The sequence below is a fragment of the Ipomoea nil genome, unplaced genomic scaffold, assembly GCF_001879475.1.
Source record: "Ipomoea nil cultivar Tokyo-kokei standard unplaced genomic scaffold, Asagao_1.1 scaffold2792, whole genome shotgun sequence".
Taxonomy (NCBI): Eukaryota; Viridiplantae; Streptophyta; class Magnoliopsida; order Solanales; family Convolvulaceae; genus Ipomoea; species Ipomoea nil.
Window position 1 is genome coordinate 1,572,562 of NW_017619220.1, and position 23,457 is coordinate 1,596,018.

At 33.5% G+C, this 23,457-nt stretch overlaps 2 protein-coding genes across 2 annotated transcripts; one reads left to right on the plus strand and one right to left on the minus strand.

Moving 5' to 3' along the window:
• Positions 1 to 350: 350 nt before the first annotated feature.
• LOC109157777 (probable linoleate 9S-lipoxygenase 5) lies at positions 351 to 23,099 on the minus strand. The gene is made up of 3 exons (XM_019305618.1): positions 22,443 to 23,099; positions 1,635 to 1,640; positions 351 to 371 (listed from the first exon to the last, which is right to left on the minus strand). The coding sequence occupies exons 1-3, from the start codon at positions 22,956 to 22,958 to the stop codon at positions 351 to 353; spliced, it is 543 nt and encodes a 180-aa protein (XP_019161163.1). The 5' UTR covers positions 22,959 to 23,099.
• LOC109157829 (UPF0503 protein At3g09070, chloroplastic) lies at positions 16,398 to 18,731 on the plus strand. Its single transcript, XM_019305663.1, has one exon. It carries the CDS (start codon positions 16,613 to 16,615, stop codon positions 18,497 to 18,499), a length of 1,887 nt encoding a protein of 628 aa, XP_019161208.1. The 5' UTR covers positions 16,398 to 16,612; the 3' UTR covers positions 18,500 to 18,731.
• Positions 23,100 to 23,457: the final 358 nt, after the last annotated feature.

Below are 23,457 nucleotides of genomic sequence, written 5' to 3' on the forward strand. Positions count from 1 at the left end.
GCCTGGCAGAGAAAAAAAGCGCAAAGCAGAATGGTGTCACGCTGGCAGTCACGGCATGACCAGCAGCTTGACCCATGTTCTTCACTTCAAAATGCATATTTCTTCATCTCCTTTGTTCAATTGGGTCCCCAGGTTATGTCATGATACTTCCACTTGCTCTTTTTCACTTTCTTGACCTCTCAAGACTCCCGGAACCCGACTTTGTGCCAAGATAACTTCAAAACACGTCCAATTGAGCTCCAATTTACATGATGTTACAATCAATGTCTCCAAATCACCTAAATAACACAAAGGAATCAAATATGCACATAATTAGCTTCCAGTTAACATGAAATAATATGAGTTTGATATCAATTATGCATATAAAAATACTAAGAATTAGCACTTATCAAATGCGTAGACTACACAAACCTTAACTGAGCTTGCCCCAACTGGTGGATGAGACAACAAACTGCGAGTTAATGAGTTTCATGGATGCCTGTTGTGGGTATCATCAGATATCCATGCATGAAGAGGACGTCGTGAAGACTGTTTTCACCACTCTAGAGGGAGTATTCTGCTACTTGGTCATGCCATTTGGCCTAAAATACTATAGGGCCACCTACACTCGCATGGTGGCAAAATTATTCAAGACGGTGCTTGGCTGGAACATAGAAGCTTATGTGAAAGACATGATCGTCAAGAGCCGCAAGACCATCTCTCAAGTCGAGGATCTCAATGAGGTATTTTCCATCATGAAAAAGTTTAACTTACATTTGAACCCAAAAAAGTGCACCTTTGCAGTCCAAGGGGGTAAGCTCTTGGGTTTTATGGTTACTAGGAATGAGATAGAGTCGAACCCGAAAAGGGTGAAAGTCATCCTTAACATGGAGGCCCCGCAGTCCATAAAGGAAGTCCAGAAGCTCAATGATCGACTAGCGGTCCTAGGTCAATTCTTATCTAAATCGGCCGAGCGATCCCTCCCTTTCTTCCAAACCTTAAAGAAAAGCAAGGGGTTCGAGTGGACCCTAGACTACTAGATGGTGTTCAAGGAGTTGAAGAAGTATTTGTTATCCCTGTCATTGCTTGCAAAGCCTAAGGTGGGCAATACCTTACTCTTGTATCTGGATGTGTCATAGGGTGTGATTAGCTCCGTGTTAGTCAAAGAGGAAGGAGGGATTCAACATCCAATCTACTATGTAAGCAAAGCCCTACATGAGGCTGAACTCCGGTACACCGCGGTGGAGAAAACTATATTTGCCGTGGTCACTTCATTAAATAGGTTGGCCCACTATTTCCAGGCTCACCCTATCCATGTGTTCTCACATCAGCTGTTAGGAAGCTTCTTGCGGAATATGAACACCTTAGTTAGGATGGCGAGATGGGACATGTACCTCAACCAATTCAACATTAAAGTCAAGCCACAACTAGCCATTAAAGACCAAGCTCTTGTAGACTTTATAGTGAAATGAACGGCCCGAGAAATGGTGGAGCAGGTTGAGATCGAAGACTAAGGGTGGTGGACTTTGTCCATAGATGATTCTTCTAACAACAAGGGCTGCAGTGGTGGGGTAGTGCTCATTACCCTTTAGGGGTTACGGGTCTATCATGCCCTACGGTTCTACTTCAAGTTATCTAATAACGAGGCAGAATACGAGGCCCTTCTCAATGGACTCCAACTAGCAACGGGGCTAAGGGCGGAAAGGATCTGCATATGGTGAAACTCCAAGTTGGTTGTAGGTCATGTAACTGGCGAATACGAAGCTAACGAATGTAACATGTAGAGGTATAGTGACGCGGTGTTGAAAGCTCTATGTACGTTCAAGAGGTACGAAATCCCTCATGTGTCTCATGACTAAAACGCTGACACCAACATGCTTTCCAAATTTAGTACTGGAGCCCCAAGTCACACACTTAAGAAGAGATTACATATTTACTTTGGCACCACCCTATTTAAGAAGAAGCAATTATGGTGAGGCCAGGTGCTCCATTATTATTATAGAGTCCGTTACGTTGAGTAAAGAGACGTTGTACGCATTAGTATAAATAGTAGACCCTGTAGAAACTAACAAGCATGGGACCGACTCAATATTATATTCATAATCATTAGACAATATTACGTGTTATTTATTATCCTTTCCAAATATACTTCGGTAACGTTCTTACCGTCACCCTTTTTTATTAATGGTGAAATTTAAACAAAAACCTAATTGTAACAAGCAAATGAAAGTTAATAATGTATGAAGCAAAATTAAAAGAGTAGAACAAATGCCGCAATGCTACATTAGTCGAAGACTAAATGTGAAATTTGGTCTTACACAAAACATCAACTGTATTTATAATAAAAAGGAGATTTTATAAACTCATTTTGATTGATTGAGGAATTTTTAAAGATAGAAGTATCATGATCCCTTGATGAATTTTTAACTTATTATGAATATTTTTTAACCATCCTATCATGTACACTAATATTTGTAAAAGTAAAAAAAGGAAAAAGTAGAATATATATATATATATATATATATATATATATATATATATATATATCTAAAAACATAATATATCTCAATGAAAGTTATATCCTTGATTTATGTCCCTCTCTTTGTATGCAAATAAATGTGTACATTTTACTTTAAATGTTGTACATTCCAATGTTATTAGACAAAACTACCCTTACACCGTTATGACACCGTTAGTTTTTAATTCTAACTTCAATAACACATCATTATTACCATACACCTATATCTATCATATCTTTTTTCTATTTTTAATTATCATTTTATTAAAATATATATTAATTTAATACTTAATTATATTTTAATTAAATTTCTATGAATGATAAATTATATATGTGTGTGTACAAAATATATATATTATTTGTATATATATATAATTCAAATTATAATTTTTAATTATTTGTATTTATCAATGTTTTAATATTGGGCATGAATTTTCGCGCATCGCGCGTACACAATGCTAGTATATATATATATATATATATATATATATATATATATATATATATATATATATATATATATATATATATATATATATATATATATATATATATATATATATATATATATATATATATATATATATATATGATTATATGAGAACACTTGCTTTGGTGATAACGTGAGAACAAATCGTGTGCATCCATTTAATATTTTTTAATGGTCTAGATTAGTTTGTGCGAACGCGAATTAAATATGTACAAACGCGATTAAGTGCATTTGCACACATTTAATTCGCATTCACACACACTTAATCTAATCTAGACCATTAAAAAATATTAGATGGATGCACACGATTTGTTCTCACGTTCTCACCTAAGCAAGTGTTCTCATTAGAACCTATATATATATATATATATATATATATATATATATATATATATATATATATATATATATATATATATATATATATATATATATTCAATCTTCGTCGTCATATATAAGTATAAATTTATGTTAAGTGGTCCCGAGACACATTTCAACTGATCAACAAACTCAAAATATTCAAAAGCTTAGATTTGTTAGAAATCACAAAGGATAGAGATAAAGGGTGTATAAATATGTACAAATATTTGGAACTATGTAGAAGTGATGATGAAGAGTTGTTAAGTTTGAACTTCAAATTTATAAATTGGTTCATGCTAGTTATTGGGTGATTAACTCCAATAGAGACAAACCGCAAATGCATATGAAACGATGATTACCCACATTTGGACGCAAATGAAAGTTCTTTTTTTTTTTTTTTTTTTTTTGAGTTAATACTCATTTTGGTCCCTCGACTATTAGGTAATGCACAGTTTAGTCCCAAACTATTAAAAGTATCCAATTTAGTCTTCTAACTTGTAAAATATACCCAATTTGGTCTTCCGTTACAATTGTCATCCATCCACTGTTAAAGAAAGGGACAAAAATGTCTTTTATCTAAAATCGAGAGACCAAAATGGGTATTAACTATTACTCCGTATTATCTAATAGTCGAGGGACCAAAATGGATAGTATTATTATTATTATTATTATTATTATTATTATTATTGTTGTTGTTGTTGTTGTTGTTATATTTGACATTGGGACAATGTCTCCCGCCACTATATTATTGCTTTTTTTGTGACGAGAAAAATTCGTAATCATTAGTTTATATGTGCACAAAAATCGAGAGAGTGTTGACAAAAATTGAACTCTATAACCCTAGATCTCGAACAAAAATCGAACTCTATAACAACAATTCGTAATTGCGCATGCTTTTTTTTTGTGTGGTACATTTTAGTTTAATTTTTAAAATAATAGGAAGTAATATAGTGGAGGAGACATTGTACCAATATCAAATATAATAATAATAATAATAATAATAATAATAATAATAATAATAATAATAATAATAATAATAATAATAATAATAATAATAATAATAAAAAAGTTAATACTCATTTTGGTCCCTCGACTATTAGATAATAATTTAATACCCATTTTGGTACCTCGACTTTAGATAAAAGGACATTTTTGCCCATCTTTATGATGGTGGATGAATGGCAATTGTAACGGATGATCAAATTGGGTATGATTTTACAACTTAAAGGACTAAATTAGATACTTTTAATAATTTGTGATTAAATTACGCATTACCTAATAGTCGAGGGATCAAAATGGGTATTAACTCTTTTTTTTTTTTACATAAATAATTTTAAGTGAGGGAAAGCTACAGAGTTTAGGGTTAGAGTATACCATATGCCACAAGTTTCAAAGAAGATTTATTATTCATTTTACATATTATTGTCTTCTAAACTTTAAAGTAATAGTATATATTATAAATCTTTCTAAAGAAAAAAATCCTACTTATTAATTAAATAAATTTCCTCTAATTGAAAACTTACGACAACAAAAAAATATCAAATACGTGAAGATTGGATACTATAAAATTTGAGACAAAATATTATTTATACTCAAATCAAATAAATTAATTTCCCTTTAGTAGTCAACCAATTTTTTATTTTTTATTTTTAAAGCAGCAGAATAAGTAGGACAAAATTAAATTAATAATAATAATAATATAATAATAATATATGGGGATAAGAATAATTAGGTTTGTGCAATAATTATGCATGTGGAATTATGGAACACCATTATTTGAAATAATGTGCTGGGGCGAAATTAGTGGCAACTCTGCTGCTCGCGTGCGCTTCATCTCCCCTCCTCATTATTTTTCTCCACAAATCCAATCCAAAAAAAAGTTTGCACTAATTATATATATATAAAATAAAAATTTATAAATAAAATATCACCCAACATTTAAAAATCTTTAAAACGTTTGAATTGAATACCTTAAATATTTTAAGTCTATAAAAATTTTAATAATTTACAAAAGTCTTGAATACGTACACCCCTTAATTTAACATTTATGTGTTTACGAGAATTTTTTTAATATAAATAAATGAACGATTGCATGTCACAGATCTTGTTTTTTTTTTTTTGAATGCTACTAGCTCTATTACTATGTAGTATCTGTTCATATACTTTCTCAACCTACTAAAACACAAAAAAAAAAAAACCAATAACACCCTTAGTGAGGCTTAAACTCACAATCTTCCACATAGAAGTCCAATCCGGGTACTATTAGACCATATAGTCTTGGTTGTCACAGATCTTGTTAATTTTGCTTAAATTGCACCTACAAATAAACTAATAACATAATATAAATCTTTTATGAGGGATATCGAAGGGAAAAAATTTGAAATAGTTGTAAAAATTTCGCACATTAATTATAATGAAATTGTAGTACCACAATTTAATTTGCAGCTATAAAATAAGCTAATAACATAATATAGATCTCGTTAACATCAAAGTATATATGCAACTTAATCTATGAGTGATTAAGATAAGAAGTAATATAATTCAATTTACACTCTTGGATTTTTATATTAGTGATGATACATTCATTGACATTCTATATTCATTGTTTATCATTTGCTCATTTAATTTGTCACAAATATAGATATCGGATTCTTTTCACAAATATTTTTACTTTCACGTCTATTTTGGGTGTTGATTGTCAAAAAATTTATTATACAATAGTATTAGTATGTATCTCTATATAAAACATTTTAATTCAATTTTCACCTTTCTCAAACTTATTAAAAAACTAGTTTTTTACGTGCATTGCGCGATTGGGATAATGCCCAATGTTTTTTTTTTTAAAATAAGTACTTTAAAGTATATTAAGGTAAGATTATATTGAAATTGTTCATGCATAGATAATTGAAGGTTGAATTTGCGTATTTAAATAGGTAATTCTTCTCGTAAAGGTTGAGTCCCCAACCCCAAGGGCCCCCCACACTCCGACCCGACAGAGCATTGTGGGAAGTTGTAAATCACGGTGACTCAATGGTTCAGCAGACAGGACCAAATGCCGGTGCGAACAAGGAATCTACCCACTTTGGACATAATTCCCGCACTGCCGCCGACGAGGTTCAAATTAAACCCTGGTCTCTTCTCCCAAATACTGCCCACTAAACTATTGAGCTAAGCTCGTGCGGGTTAAATAGGTAATTCTAAGTTTATAAATGCAAGTTAATATAGTCAAGATTGATTATAATTGTCAATAAAATAATTGTATAGGTACGGTTGAAACCAAATACGGGACATAAGGGAGAACAAATAAAAATTAGGGCATAAAATATTAAATATATACTAATATTGTTTGAGGAGATTTCGACATTAGGATTTGTGGTTAAGTTCTATTAAGACTTTAATATTAGAATTAGATTAATGGTGTAATTATAATTCTATATTAGACGTTAATATTAGAATTAGACTAACGGTGAATTAACGGTATTTAACGGAAAAGTTAAATGGATAATCATATAATTAAGGATAAATTAGAAAAACATTAAAAAAAAATTAAAACCTGAACAATTTGAACCATTCATTTGATTTAATAATTTGACGGTCATTTTTTCTACCCAATGTTAATAATTAAATAAATTCGTTGGTCAAATCCGCTAATTACTGATTGTCAAACAAGGACATTGCAAGGTAGTTCTCACTTCAATTTGTTGTGTGATTTGAATACTCTCTTTGTCACAAAATCTCTCAAGTAGTTAATATGGTTGGCTTTAATTAATTATATTTTTTTTTAATTTTTTCATGGTATTAATAAAATACTTGGTAAATAAATATATAGCATTATTTTGTATTATAACTTTGATATTTAATTAGAAAAATAGTGCACAAAAAAGATAATAGACAATGTAGTGAATGTAATCAATTGATGAATTTGAATGTAAAAATTTTTACATTTGAGAAAAATAAAGACAATATAACTAATGAAAATATTTCTCTTAATTAATTTATTGATAATGAATAATTTTTTTTCACTGAATTAAGACATTGTAAGGACAATGTAGCGAATATAATCAATTAATAAATTTGAATATAAAGAATTTTTATATTGTAGAAAAATAAAGACAATATAACTAATACAATTATTTCTCTTATTTAATTTTTTGATAATGAATAATTTTTTTTTGAATAAAGGCATTGTGGACACATAATTCTAAATTAAAGAAATGCATATCTATAATTTTTTGTTGTAGCTACTAAATTATTATTTATATAATTTAATAAGAGTAAAATAGAGTACTAATTATGCCAACTTTGATTGGGATGAGGTTCGAACCTAAGACCTTTTTTTTTTTTTTATTGAAATCAATGAGTAAGTTAACGGTGAACTAACGGCAATTCTTAAAATTTTAACGGAATTAGTAATGGTGTGTGGGTATTTTAGAAAATTTTTGTGTAAAATTTGAATCTTATCAATCTTTTAATCAATCTGAGCCATTCATTTGATTAAAATCTGTGACCGCCATTTTTTCTACCCATTATAGGCCTAACTCACTTGGGCTCTTATTAGTATAGTAGATATCTTACTTAGAAAAAGTTTCTTTGTTATTGTTTAGTTAAGCCTCCCGGACTATCAAAGTACAATGAAAATTGAAGATTGACTTTGAGCACACTGAACACTCACTACTGGAAATTCTAAAATTTCCGACCAACTGAAAATGATCTTAAATCAAGTTGAAAGCCTTGTTTCCGACCACATTTGGTATCCGGAAAAACCTTTGCTGCTATTTCCGACCACTTTTTACTTTCAATTTGATTTAAGATCACTTTCAGGTGGTCGAAAATTCCATAATTTCCAGTAGTGACTAACCTAATCTTTCAAGAAATCAAGCTAATCAAGGATCTTCATCACAAGGGGATTGGCTTAACCAGACCATTTCAATTTACTCGTAGCTAAGCTCTACTGGGCACAAATTACTTGATCGACTATTAGAGCTTGAATTTCATTTATGATATGGATGTAGTCTTATCCTTGTATACGAAACTTATCAAATTATATACTTTATTTCAATTTCAAGTAAGAATATGAAGTAGATTTCATTTAAGTGGATTGTGGTTTGTGGTGTAAAAAAGAAGAATAATTTGTTTGATTAATGTATGTAACATTGTTCCCACCCTAGCTTAACACTTACTAGTTCACGTTTACCCTGACTTAGAAGAATTCAATTCTCATAATAAGGATACCCCCCCCCCTCCCCCCCCCCCCCCTTTTCTTTTCCAATTCCTTCTTTTCATTCTACTTTAGTGGAGCAATCCAAACTCTCAACAGAATATAAAAGAGGTCGCAGGCCTGTGTAAACACCTCAACAAACTCATGTTGACACTCCTCAGTCCGAGGACAATCACTCAAATACACATTTGAATGTTGTTGACCCATTTTTCTTTTCTTTGCTGATTCCTCTCAATTAAATTTGCCATGTTGCACTAAGTTACTTATGGATGTATGTATGCGGTCAGGGAACACTTTGGGGTGAACATCCATCCGAACAAGTAGCGTCAATAGTTCATCATTTAGGTCATAACATGCATTCAGCAACAAAAAAATCTTTAACTCAACAAGTGCTCTCTGAACCAAGCTCGATAGTCTCATATCACTAGGCTCACCAACCAACCTGGACTTTTCGTTTAATTATTCCTACCGTCGGATATTAAAACAAACCATAAGGATTGTTTCCAACCATGAGTTCATGTATGACATAAACGCTCTTGGGTGGGGTGGGCCATCATTCACTAAGTCATTGAGTGCTCGTCGTACCGCGTGGTTGGTGCACTGGGCTGATCGAGGCTCGACTTTTTGGATCTGGAACCTGCGCCCGACCCGGTTTGCCAGCTCTTAGTAACTCTACGTCAAATTGTGCATGGTATGTTCGCGATTCGTACAAATGGAACGCATTGCGTACTATAACCTTCCTTTTTTGGACTGGGTCATTCCATCAAATATTTGAGAAAGGAACCTTATCTCATATTTGATGGTTGGTGTGACGATAGGCTTCGTTTCGTAGACTGTCTTCCCACCCTTTGAAACACTGAGTGAGAACGATAAGGGGCGCACAACCAAACAGTGTTGTTGTGCAGGGATGCGATTCACAAAGCAGGGGCAAACAAAGTCGTCCGACCCTTCCTAATTAGGAATGTGAATACCTCTCTTTCGAAATGAGACCAAGAAAGAAAGAGCTATGTTATTGATTGTACGCTTTATTCTCATTTTGTTTAAAGCCGACCAAATAGAAAATGAAATGAAAAAATAAAATAGGTTCCAATTTTATTTTTTTATTTTATTTTATTTTATTTTATTTTATTTTATTTTATTTTTGTTTAAGGACTGCTCGCCTTACCGAAGTACCAAAGGCTTTCGAGGCTTACATCTCCCTATTACACAACCTAAAAAAGGGCTTTCAGTAGCGCCCTTGGGATATAAGCCTTTTGAAGCGCCAGTAGTTGTAGATGTGGCCACACCAACCCTTTCGTTCTTATCGCTCCGGATTCCGATCTATATGGTGGTATAAAGTAAACCTCTACTGTATAAGCAGGTAGTAACATAACCTTTAAGAATTTGTTCAAGGGAGCCTCTTATCTATCAATGGAAGGTTCTCTATGTGTGTGTGGCGTGATAAGGAATCTTAAAAAAGATCGATTGAGACTCCGTCGACGGTCCCACGAAGATCTCTATGTACTTGTCTAGTCCAGGACAAGCGAGATCTGTTGGTCTACGTGTTTGGGAGTAACTCAAACAAAGAAGAGTCTGGTCCTGTCTGAATTAAGGCACGACCCCCACCCCGTTTGCTGCTAGCTCCGAGAATGGCGCCAGGCAAGGGCATCTCTATGCCCCTTAATGAATCGAATAGCCCTTCGACCTTTGATTGATTCATTAAGGTGAAAATAGGGTTAAATCTTAGCGATTGATTAAGTCCAAATCAATCATCTAGAATGAAAAACATTTAAAAAGAACACGTGGTGTTATGGTAATTTTGGGTAAGTTCATATTCTTTTGTCTGAGTGCATTATTTTTCTTTTTCCAGTGCACATTTTTCCTTCTTTTGAGTGCATATTTTTGTCTCTTTGAGAGCATAATTTCTCCCTTAGAGTGCATATTGTTGTACCTTGTAGTGCACATTGTTGCCTTCTAGTGCGCATTATTGCCTTCTAGTGCACATTGTTGTGTCTTTGCCGTGCATATTGTTGGGTCTTCCAGTACACATTGTTAACAGGCTGGTTTAGCAAGTTCAACAAACACGTTTCTAAGTCCCGTGAAAGAGGAAGGAAAGTGACTAGTTCAAGAAATGGGTTTAATAATCCCGTGAAGAAGAATGAACATTTTGTGTTTTCCAATGGACATTGTTGTGCCTTCTAAGATTTGAACAGAATGCAAAGATAATAGATTAGACGCGTAATTTTTTTTATAGAGCCGTTTATCTGGATTTATCAACGGCTTGAACAAATCAACAACTCAGATTTATCCGCACACACACACACACATTAGTGATCATATGAGAACCACCCTCCCTATGAGTACATGAGATGGAGCATGTGTGTGTGCATATCCTATGTTTGCACACAACTATATATATATATATATATATATATATATATATATATATATATATATATATATATATATATATATATATATATATATATATATATATATAAAATTTCAATTTTGGTCACATGACTATAGGGGCATTGTTAATTTCAACACCTGACTTTTAAAAGTGTCAATTTAGTACCTTGACTATGTAATTTTTGTCAATTTTTGTCACTTCGGCCAAATTGACGGTCAAATTTGGCCGGAAAAATTTAATCAAACATTTAGTCTATAATCTGAGGGGCAAAATCGTCTTTTGATCCTTTCTAGACTAAATGTTGGATTAAATTTTTTTGGCCAAATTTGACCGTCAATTTGGCCGGTGTGACCAAAATTGACAAAAATTACATAGTCAAGGTACTAAATTGACACTTTTAAAAGTCAGTTGTTGAAATTAACAATGCCCCTATAGCATGTGACCAAAATTAAAAATTTCTCTCTCTCTCTCTCTCTCTCTATATATATATATATATATATATATATATATATATATATATATGGTGTACTAAAAAACAGATCTATGAATGAGATTAGTTGGAGGAATTCAACATTCGCGTGTGCATATGGAGCATGTGTCGTGTGCATATCCTATGTTTGCACACAACACATGCTTAATATGCACACATGACTAATTATGCACGCAGGAGGCTCTATATGTACACGCGAATGTTAAATTCCCCAAACTAATCTTATCCATAAATCTGTTTTTTAAATGCACCTTATTGGTTCTCATGTACTCATGAGGAGGGTGATTCTCAAAGGATCATCACCCTATATATATGTGTGTGCGCGCGCACGATTATTTATTAATTTATTTATTTTTATTTTTGGTTATGAAGTTTCTATAGTGCTAAACAATTGCATTTGAATATAAATGTATCATTATATTTCAATCTAAATATTTGTTAAAAATTTGTACCATGATATACTGAACAGAAAAATAATTCCTAGTATATATTGTACACAATGCAAGTATTATAGTGAATTTAATTTGTCACAAGTGGAGTGTAATAGGGGCCCACATCAAACAGGGTATGGAATTTTTGTCTGAAATCTTTAACACCCACTAAGGTAGCATATCTATGCTTTCAGATTGAGATTTGAGTTATCTGATCAACCAAACGCATAGAAAGACAAACCCTAGAGAATACAAAAAAGAGAAAAATTAAAGCCAGAGAGACAAATTTCAAAGCTCATTTTATTCACACCCACACTCATATGTATGTGTATATATATATATATATATATATATATATATATATATATATATATATATATATATATATATATATGTTGTATGCATGCTTTTCTGTATCTAATGATCTAATTCAATACTTTCTACCCGAAAATAAAACTAGCTATCACCTCATATTTTGATTCGTATCAAGTAAATCAAAAGTTTAAGGGTGAACCCTAGACCTCTGTTAAGTTAGAAGAAATTCACGTTATCTGATCTCATCTAAATCTTTATAGATAACATAACAGATTAGTATAATACGAAGTAATCTTGAGTAAAAAGTTAAAATGACATGTAATATAACTTTGAATGTTACATATATAATGTTGATGATGGAGTACACTTTACACTAGTTGGTAAAACAAAAAGAAAAAGTGAGGAAAAAAAGAGTGACTTTAGGGGCTGATTGATGTATTGAATTGAATGGGAAACATTGGTCTACAATTTTCTCATATTTTATCTTTCATTGTATTACTTCGAGGAGATCATATAAGTCCAAAGATTTTTTTTAAAAAGTAAGAATAGAAAGGATGTGAGCTTGCTTCTTTATGTATTACATACAATTCCTTTTAGTCTTACCGTTCTTAATTACTCTACTAATTAATAAACACTATATAAATGTGTATATATAGGTATGTATTTATTTATTTAAAAAAAATGTGCAAAAATCTGAAATATATTATTCATTTTTTTATGCCGTACTCCTTTAATCTCAACCATTCATTCTTTTTTTTTTCTTTTACATGAATAATAAAAACTACTCCTTTCGTCCCACTTTATATGTATTGATTAGCTAACGAGGCTAGACCGAAGTTATTTTTAATTTAATTTTTCATAATATTAAGTTTAGTATTAGTATATAAAATTTATATATTTAGAAACTACATTAAAAGTAATATTAAACACACAAAAAAATACTAAATAAAATAAACAAACAAGAAAGAATTAATTTGATTAGTGAATAGTAAACATTACAGGTAAGATAGGTCAGAGAGAATAATTTTTTTAATAACCGTAAAAATCTGTAATTACTATCCAACTATGTACACTAAGTAATAATCTTTATATATGTGAATTATTCTTCATTTACTCGTTTCTTCGGGACAAAAACATTACTCCATCTGTCCCATTTTAGCTATATTGTTTATTACTATTCATTAATCAAACTAATTCTTTCTTTCTTACTTATTTTCTTTAATAATTTTAATTAATTTTAAATTTGATTTTTTGTGATTAATAGTACTTTTAATGTAGTTTTTAAATATATAATTTTTATATACTAATACTAGATTTAATAATATGAAAAATTGAATTTAAAGTAACTTCAGTCAAGATCCGTTACCCTAATCAGACACATAAAAGAGCTTTTTGCACTTTTGGTCCCACGACTATGTTGTCACTAACAACTTTGATCCATGACTTTTAAAACTTGTAGAATTGGTCCACGACTATAGCTTCTTAGCAATTTTGGTCCTTTCGGTGCATTTTCCGTTCAATTTTTGTCGAAAAATTTTACTCCTATTTTAACACGGATAATATTGTCTTTTCTATCTCAACAGGTTTGGATCTCACCCTTTATTTATTTCATTAGTTTGTGAGATAGAAAAGACAATATTACCCATGTTAAAATGGGGAGTAAAATTTTTAGGCAAAAATTGAACGAAAAATGCACCGAAATGACCAAATTTACTAAGAAAGTCATAATCGTTGACTAATTCTACAAGTTTTAAAAGTTGTGAATCAAAATTGTTAGTGACATCATAGTCGTGGGACCAAAAGTGCAAAAAACTCCACATAAAATGAGACCTATGCTTGAGGGAGTAGTTGTATTCTCTAAAGATTATGTCATTTTCTTTAACGAATCCCAAGAGGGGACACATTTTGGAGTCATAAGACAACCCCTCAAATAATTTTAAGATTTGAGTTTTCTTTCACCAAAATTAAACAAAGGCTGCAATAGCACAGCGTTTGGAAAACCAAAATGGTATGCATTCGTCACGTATCTATACCCCTCAAATAAGGCTGTAAGTTACAGAAAAAGAGAGACAACAATACATTAGAAATAAAAGACCAAAAAGAAAGAAAGAAAAATTAAAGCCAACAAAAGGAAAAGCAAAGAAAACGAAATGAGATGTAAAGATGGTGAAGCATGCGTGGCATCTTTTGCTTTTTATTTATTTATTTACTTGTTTGTTTATTTATTTATTTTTATATCCTCCTAGTCCTGTGGGAATCTTTGAAAATCAATGTGTATTTAAACTAATATTGAAATCAACTGTGCGATTGTGTGAAGCTTCCACACTATTCGACGTTGTGGATTAACTTGTAAGAATAATTATTTGAAAGAGCATTTTGGTTATTCATGAAGTTTAAAGTTTAGAGTGGCCAGACATTGTACTCAGATAACATGTAGTGATTTTTTCATATGGGAGGTCATTAGATCGAGTCTCAGTGGAGACGGTATTGACTTTTGTGATTCAACAGGCTGAGAAAGTATGTATGAACAGATACTACAATGTAACAAAGTCAATATATTTAAAAAAAATAATGAAGTGGTGGGTTTTAATACTATTATTATCATCTCTAATCAAGTGGTGGGTTTTAATACTATTATTATCATCTCTAATCAAATGTACTCTAGTTAATGTCATCTGATCCTTCGAATATAGTGATTTTTTCACATTTTTTCTTAAACTGATAATCACCCATGATCTTTTAACTTTCAAGTTATTAACTACTAGTGGTTCCAAATACTATAATGGACCATTGTGAAGATTCCAAATAATTACTAATCCCTAATGCATCATTTTTTTTTATTGAATAGGTTAATTATTTATTAACTCATGGTAGGATCACTCAATTTACCAGTAATTTATGAAAATAAATGATTTTTTAAAATTTAATTCAGAATTGACTAATTGGGAGTGATAATTGTAGGGGTTGGATGTATTTTACTAGTATAATATGATTGAAATAATGAGAATTGATTTATTAGAAACAAAAAATAGAATTCTTAATGTAGTTAACAATTACTCTACTTTAAAAAAAAAAAAATAGTGTCTCACCTAATAAAGTATTGAAAAATTTTATAATATTGAATTGTAAAAATGCTTACTATTATAAATAAAAAGTCACAATAACATAATTATAAGTAGCTAATGAAATCTTTTTATTTCATTTACAAAATATCACCATTCTTTTTTATTCATAACAACTTATATCCATATATACTTTTACAACTTGTTTTGTTCATTACAAAAGAAGAAGAATTAAGAATGATCTGAATTTAAACTCTATATAAAAAAATTACTTGAAATATTAATTTTATTATTTGGTTGGTGGAACATAGAATAGTTAGTATGAAGATTAAAATACCCTTACATAATAAAGATATGCCAACATAATATAAGAATTCGATCATGTCGTATCTTTGTTTTCGAAAAATGTGAAAATTAATATAAGATATGCGAACATAATATAAGAATTTATGTTGTATCTTTGTTTTCAAAAAGTGTGAAAGCTAAAATACATAGGGGAAACTATGAAATTCATTTCAATGAAATAAATTCTCTAATCAACCAAATGAAATAAAATCTATTTTTATTCAAAATTGAGAAATAAATAAGTTCTCTTAACAACTTATATTTTTCTATATAAGTTGATAATAAAGAAGGATGAGATGTATTAGATATTATTTAAAGTGGATAATACAGGATGAAATATATTTTGAGGGAATAATCTATATTCTCCCACAAAAAGAATATTAGGGTGTGTTCAGGGTAATGCTTGAAAAAATAAAATCATGAAAAATCAATTGTCAAAGGCAATCAGTGGTCGCCTTCTCTGATAAAAAGCGACCAATCGGTCGCGTTCCATCTCTGGTAGAAGATAATCGTCGTCGATTTTGTCTTCGGAGTTAGCAGATAAAATTTAGAATATTTGATCCTTTTCTTTTCTGCTTATTTTTTGAAAAGTGAATCAAATACACCAATATAATTTTTTAAAATACAAAAAAAAAACATTATAAATAAAAATATTTTCTGAAAAATAATTGATTTTTTAAAAAAATATTTTCAAAGTTTCCAAACACGTTCGAATTTGGATGAGCCAAACAATCCCTATGCAGGGCGAAGGTGAGCGTTCATATTTGAGTTGATATGTATGTATATTTCTTCTTTTACTCGCTCTCTACATCATTTATTAGTTTATTCCCTTCTTTCTTTCTTTCTTTCTTGTTCCAAATTTACAAATCCTCTCCAGAATTTGTGAAGCCAGCAAATTCTTGGCTTTCTCTTTGTGTTTTGATTAGTTGATTCATAGGTTGAAGATTGAAGATTGTGAGTGGAACATGAACACACTGGGCATTGCACTTGTTCGTCCTCACCACCGGCGGGTATGAATCCCACCACTGCGGATCCAACTCAACCGCCGCCGCCGCTCCCTCCATCTCAGCCGCCGCGCTCCTCCTTCAGCTGCGACCGCCACCCAGATGAGAAGTTCTCCGGTTTCTGCCCCGAGTGCCTCTGCGAACGCCTCACCACCTTAGACCAATCCTCCTCCTCTAACAACCCTTCCTCCTCTTCTCGCCGCAACTCCACCTCCTCCGCCGCCGCCGCCCTCAAATCCCTCTTCTCCAAACCCTCCTCCGCTGCTCCCCCTCCTCCTCCTCCTCCTAAGCCGTCCAGGCCCTCCTCCACATTCCTCCCGGAGCTCCGCCGTACCAAGTCATTCTCCGCTTCAAAGAACGAGTCTTTGAGCTTCTCCACCGCCGCATTTGAGCCCCAGCGCAAGTCCTGTGACGTTAGGGTCCGTAATACCCTCTTCTCCCTCGACGAGGGGATCAAACCCCCTTGCTCCCAAAACCCTCATTCCAAAGGCATTGCCGATACTTTTACCAGTAGACCCGTTCTTGAATTCGAAGAAGAAGAAGAAGAAGAAAGAGAGGATCCCGGAAACGAGCAATACTCCAGTGGGCACAGAAATGAAGCCGATGTGATTGAAGAAATCACTGAGCTTCCGGAACCCCTAGTTGAAAACGCTGCTAGAAGTGTGGAGATTGTGGGAGAAGATATATTAAAGCCTATGAAGGATCATATAGATCTTGATTCACAGACCAAAAAACCCTCTGGGGGAGGACTTGCAGGGAGCATTTTGTCTAGGAAATGGCAGAAATGGAGGAAAAAGCAGAAGCTGAAGAAGCAAGAAAATGGCAAAACTTCAGCTGCTTTGCCTGCTGAGAAGCCTACCTCAAAGCAAAACAGAGAGATCCAACCGGAGATGACAGATTATGGGTTTGGGAGGAGATCTTGTGACACAGACCCTCGATTCTCGCTCGATGTTGGGAGAATTAGCTTTGATGGTCCGAGGTACTCCCTGGACGAGCCTCGGGCTTCCTGGGATGGGTATTTGATTGGAAGAAGCTTTCCAAGAATGGCACCCATGGTTTCTGTAGTGGAGGATGCTCCGGTGGTGCACGTTACCCGGACCGATACTCAAATCCCTGTCGAGGAGCCTCCTGTTATGATGAATTTCAGCAATGATGATGAGACCGTGCCGGGGGGTTCTGCCCAGACTAGGGAGTACTACTTGGATTCTTCCTCCAGGAGGAGGAAGAGTCTTGATAGGTCTAGCTCTATTAGGAAGGCTGCAGCAGCTGTGGTAGCCGAAATCGATGAGACCAAAACCGTCTCTAATGCTAAAGTGTTGCCCTCTTCGGATTCCTTTCACAGGGCAAAGGATTCAATTTCGCATTCCAATTCTCTGAGGGATGATTTCTCCGAGACTTTCGAATTGACTAGCTTTAAGGATAATGCTTCCATGGTTGGGATTGGGAATGGGAATGTGAATGGGAATGGGAATGGGGAGAGGAAGAATTTGAAGAAGCCAAAGAGATGGGCTTGGAACATTTTTGGTTTTATATCCCGGGGGCGAGGGGGTGGGAGCAAAGACGAGGATGACGATAGGTATAGCAGAGCAAACGGGACAGAGATTTCGTTTTCGGAGTCGTGGCAAGACCTGGGGAGGGATAATAATGGCGATGCGAGAGGGGGGCTTAATAGGAAGCTTTTCCGAAGTAACAGCAGTGTGAGCTGGAGGAATGTGAGCAATAACAATGGACCATTCGAGGCTGCCAGGAAATCTAGTGTCGAGATGAATGGGAATGGAAAAGAGAGGAGGGATGAGTTCGTGTTGGGAAGGAACCGGAGTGCGTGTTATTTCCCTAACCGGATCGACAATGGACTCTTGCGTTTTAGCTTGACACCGGTGAGAGGAAGCCGATGAAAAGCAGGTCACACTCCATTGGAAGCAGCAGAATTCAAGTATAGTGAGATCCCGATCCCCCCGGCCTTGCCTTTTAGTTGTTCTTTGGTTTAACTCTAGTTTCCTGTGCTTACTATGTATTCATACAAAAATGTTTTCTTGATGTTTGGTTGCTGATCCTGATCAGACTTATTGGGTTTCAATCTGCTTGCCTCTTTTAGTTTTCCTAATAACAGGAAACTTCTTTATTTTATCTCTTTATGCCAATTCCTTTCACTCTGGATTCAGTATTTCAATCATGAATTTGTTTCTGTTCTAGGTAAATAGGAGAATTGAAGCACGTACTCCATCTCAACTAAAAGTCTAAACTGATAGTTGGATTGCACATTTATGTTTATGTTATATTATATGCTCAACAAGGAGGACCCCTCTCTCTAGGGTCTAGCTCCCATGAAAACCATGCCTCAGGTGAGAACATGCGAATTACGGAACGAATGCACCGCAACTACTCAAAGAATGCACCGCAACAGACGGAAAAGCTGGAGTAGTTGCAGTGCATTCTTTCAGTTCACAGGTTTTCACCTAAGGAAAGATTCTCAGAACTGGGATAGTTTTTGAGGAGTGGTATGGTTGGGTGTTGGAGTAAAAGAAGTGATTTTTTTGACATAAATGAAGAAGTGAGAGATTGAATAGGGGTGTGCACAAGATTGATGATGTTATGATAAGTGTACCTAAAGCAGTAATGAAGACCCACCATCTAATTTGAGCTTTCTCAGTAGTTGGTATGAAGGGGTTGTAGTTTAGACTGCTAAAGCTGCTTCACATACAACTGCCACAACTTCAATCTTTTTTCCTATACTGACTTTACTGAATCAGAGGGTGTAGACTGTAGTAGTGCCATCATGCCATAATGTTTGCTTGCTAAATGCTATTCATGAAAATATGAGAAATGACATCAGTTTTTCTTCTTTTCTGACTTGGTCTGTGTAGTAAAATGCTTAGAATAATGATTTGGTATCTTAGCAATACTATATGCTTCTTTATTAATTGTGACACACCATTCTTTTTTTTTTTTTTTTTCTTTTGACTTATTGATAGCCGTGAGATAGCCGTGAGCTGACCTTAATGGTAGGAGGCACCTTGGCTCAATTAAGGGATAAAGTGCTAGCTAAATTAGTTTTTGGCTCAATTAAGGAAAATTGACACTTTTGGTTTTTAGTTATACTTTTGCGTTTTCAAAAAAAAAAAAAAAAAAAAAAAAAAAAAAAAAAAAAAAGGTAATACTTTGGTGTAGATTAAATTCTTTAGTAATTTAAGGTGTAGATTTCGTCTCACACATTTTCTCATAGTGACATTTTTAGCCCATCACTAATAGATTTCCTCATTATCTAATAAAATTTTTGAAAGCATTAATTTTGCAAGATTAATTTTTTTTTTAATACTATTAACTCTATTAAAAGATAGTATTTGTTCTATATTTTATCTATTGCAATCTAAAAAGTCAAGATTAATTTGGTTATTTAAGCATAACCTTCTCCTTATCAAGTTTGTCTAAAATTTGTGATCCATTGAGTTGGAAATGGCGTAGTGAATTTATGGGGTACATAGAAGGAAAGTTGATATTTAAATAATAAAAACTAATCTTATAAATTAAGAGCATCTACATTAATATGAGTTTTTTGTTGATTTTTTTTAGATACATGTAGGAGAGAGAATAAAATAGGGAAGAGAAAAAAGAAAAAAATATATAAATTGATATCTAAAAAAGGAAAAAGGGTTAAATTGACCCCCTAAGTCAATCGGATGGTGTAATTGGATGTCTTACGAAAAAAAAGAGTTTTTTGCACTTTTGGTCCCACGACTATAGTGGCACTAGCAGAATTGATCAACGACTTTTGAACCTTGCAATTCTAGTCCACGACTATTGATTTTTTTGCAAAAATGGTCCTTCCGGCCACTTTTCCGTCAAAATTCCATCGGAAAAAAAATTCTCCATTTTTAACAGGGCTAAAATTGACATTTTACTTATCTCAACAAAAAAAAAAATATAAGCGATTGCATTTGAGAATCTCCGCCGCTTCTCTCGCCGAAAATCTATACAGCGAAGCTTTTCCGATGTCTTCGAATGATCCGGCATGCGTGCTGGCTTCGCCTCCAATGCTGCTGCTGGATAACCCAACTAGCCCGGTGAATGCCACTGCCGCTCCGTAGCTTACTGACAGCCCTGCCTGCTCCAAGAACTCCGCCGCCTGGGGCAGTAGTATGTAGCCCAGTAATATTGTATGTAGTCAAAGGTTAATTTTTTTCTTTTATTTTTTGAGATAAGTCAAATGTCAATTTTAACCCTGTTAAAAATGAAGAATTTTTCCTCCGGTGAAATTTTGACAAAAAAGTGCCCGTAAGGACCATTTTTGCAAAAAAAACAATAGTCGTAGACTAAAATTGCAAGGTTAGAAAGTCATGGATCAATTCTGCTAGTGCTACTATAGTCGTGGGACCAAAAGTGCAAAAAACTCCAAAAAAAAACTCTATTCAAATTCTCTAAATCCGTAAAAATTGTTCAATTGAGTTTAAATTGACTTGTATAACAGGTTAATTCTTCCTAAATCTGTCTTTTTTGTTTTTGTTTTTTAAAAAACTTTTTATTTATTTATTAAAATTAATAATTTAAAAAAAAAAAAAAAAAAAAAAAAAAAACAAACAAAAACTACAGCCACCGTTGTTTCTGCCTCTCCGTCATTCCTCTATAATCTACGGTCATGGAAATTTTCTAACTTCAATTTCTTCTTATTTTTATTGTTTTAATTTTCTAGAATCATCCAGTAAGTTAGGCAATTGTTCTTCCATGAATGCCATAGCCCGCTGCAACACTGTCCTGACTTGGTTCCTCGACGACGCAGCAGTCTAACCGCTCGGAAACTATCCTAACGAGTAACGACCTAACGCATTACTCAATCTCGATAACCACCTAATAAAAACTTGAAATTCAATATTGCATTGAATTTATATTTGGATTTTGATCTACTTTAATTTATTGGGTAATTTATAGTTCTGTTTCTTCTTCTTCTTCTTCGCTGTAATCAAAGTCTTTAGTCACATTGTCGAAATACCAGATGTTGTCCGCGTTCAGCTGCGATTGAAGATTTTTCGGTCGCTTTCATCTTCCAGTCTGCAAGTTGTTTGCTATGGTGGTCGGAGATCATGTCTCAAATTTGGGTCATGGGTTAGGGTGTTTGATTTTGAGATTTTTCCTGCAAGTTTTCTCTCAGGTTAGGTTGTATTTTTTAAAATTATTAGTAATTTTTAATAAATAAATAATGTTTTCAAAAATAAATAAATAAAGTTTTTTTTTTTTCTTCTAAAAGACACATGCATGTCTGGGAAGAATTAACCTGCTAAATAAGTTAATTTGAATTTTTTTTTGAAGGAAAGTTAATTTGGATTTAATTGATGAATTTTACCAATTTAGGAGATTTGAATGTAGTTTTATTTTTTTATTTTTTTATTTTTATTTAGATGACCCAATTGCACTATCCGATTGATTTATGAGGCTAATTTAATCATTTTGCCTCTAAAAGAAAAGCATAAATGGATTCCCTGACACGCTGCTGGGCACAGTCATCCCTGCCACGCGATTTTTCTCCATTTGCTTTGTTTTCTTTTCCAATGCAATGGATCCCACAAAAGTTTATCATTTGCAAGAGAAAAAAAAATGAAAAAAAAAAATCCCACTCCACATTAGTTAAAAATCAACACACAAATTTTTTATTAGAGGAAATTTCAATTTTGGTCCTATGACTATAGGAGTCTTGTTAATTTTAGTCAATGACTTTCAAATGTGTCAATTTAGTACCTTGACTATGCAATTTTTTTTTCAATTTTGGTCACCCCGACCAAATTGCCGGTCAAATTTCGCCGGAAAATATTAAGGGTTACAAAATTGAGGGTGTTTTTGTCTTTTTACCTGTATTGTTTTTTTTTTTTTCTCCCCATTTCTTTCCAATATCCGACCTTCAATCTGAACCAACTTGTCGTGGAATCTCTGAAACGCTTCTCGCGGTTCCGCGTCCGAAGTCCAGTAGGGGGTGTCTCTTTGCCCAAGGTAGATTTCGTCACTGGAATGCCGGGATAGTATCTCTATAAGAGAGACGCCCAGAAGGGTCTGCAACTGGGGTGTGATGGTTTTGAGGAAGGCGAGGTCCGGGTTCGAGTGGAGCTCGGCGTGCTCCGATGTGCCTTGCTCCGGCATGAACCGGCGGCTCACGGTGGGGCGATTAGGGAGGTAGCCTGTGTAGGGATATTGGCCGAAGTTAACCGCAGCATGAAAAGCAGAAGCTACCCATATGATGATGGTGCAGGTTTGGATGAGTTGGAGTCGTGTCTGCATTTGCGGCCACCATGCTTCATCTTTCAAGTCGCCATGTCCTACTTGTCGAATCTCCGTCCACCATGACTGGAGCTCATAGTCACATTGGACCATGTAATCTGAGTGGTAATACAAGTGGCAATATTCTTCCACCCAGGCTTCAATTGCAGCCCAGATTTGGATACCTTCAACGGCAAAATAATGGGGAGAAAAAGATAATACATGAAAAAGACTAAAATACCCTCAATTTTTTTATCATTAATATTTTCCGGCGAAATTTGACCGGTAATCTGGCCGGAGTGACCAAAATTGATAAAAATTACATAGTCAAGGTACTAAATTGACACTTTTAAAAGTTAGGAACTGAAATTAACAAGACCCCTATAGTCATAGGACCAAAATTGAAATTTTCTCTTTTTTATTATTTTAAAAACCAAGAAATTAAAAAACTTCTAGTGTAAGGGACTAAAAATGTCATTTCAAAAAAATAAAATAAAAAAAAAATCGAGAAACAAATTTACACTTCTAGAAAAGATTAGTTATGGTGTTATTTTAATAATACAAAAGAAAAAAGGGAGAAGTGTCAAATAGGCCCATGTACTATTGTCAAGTG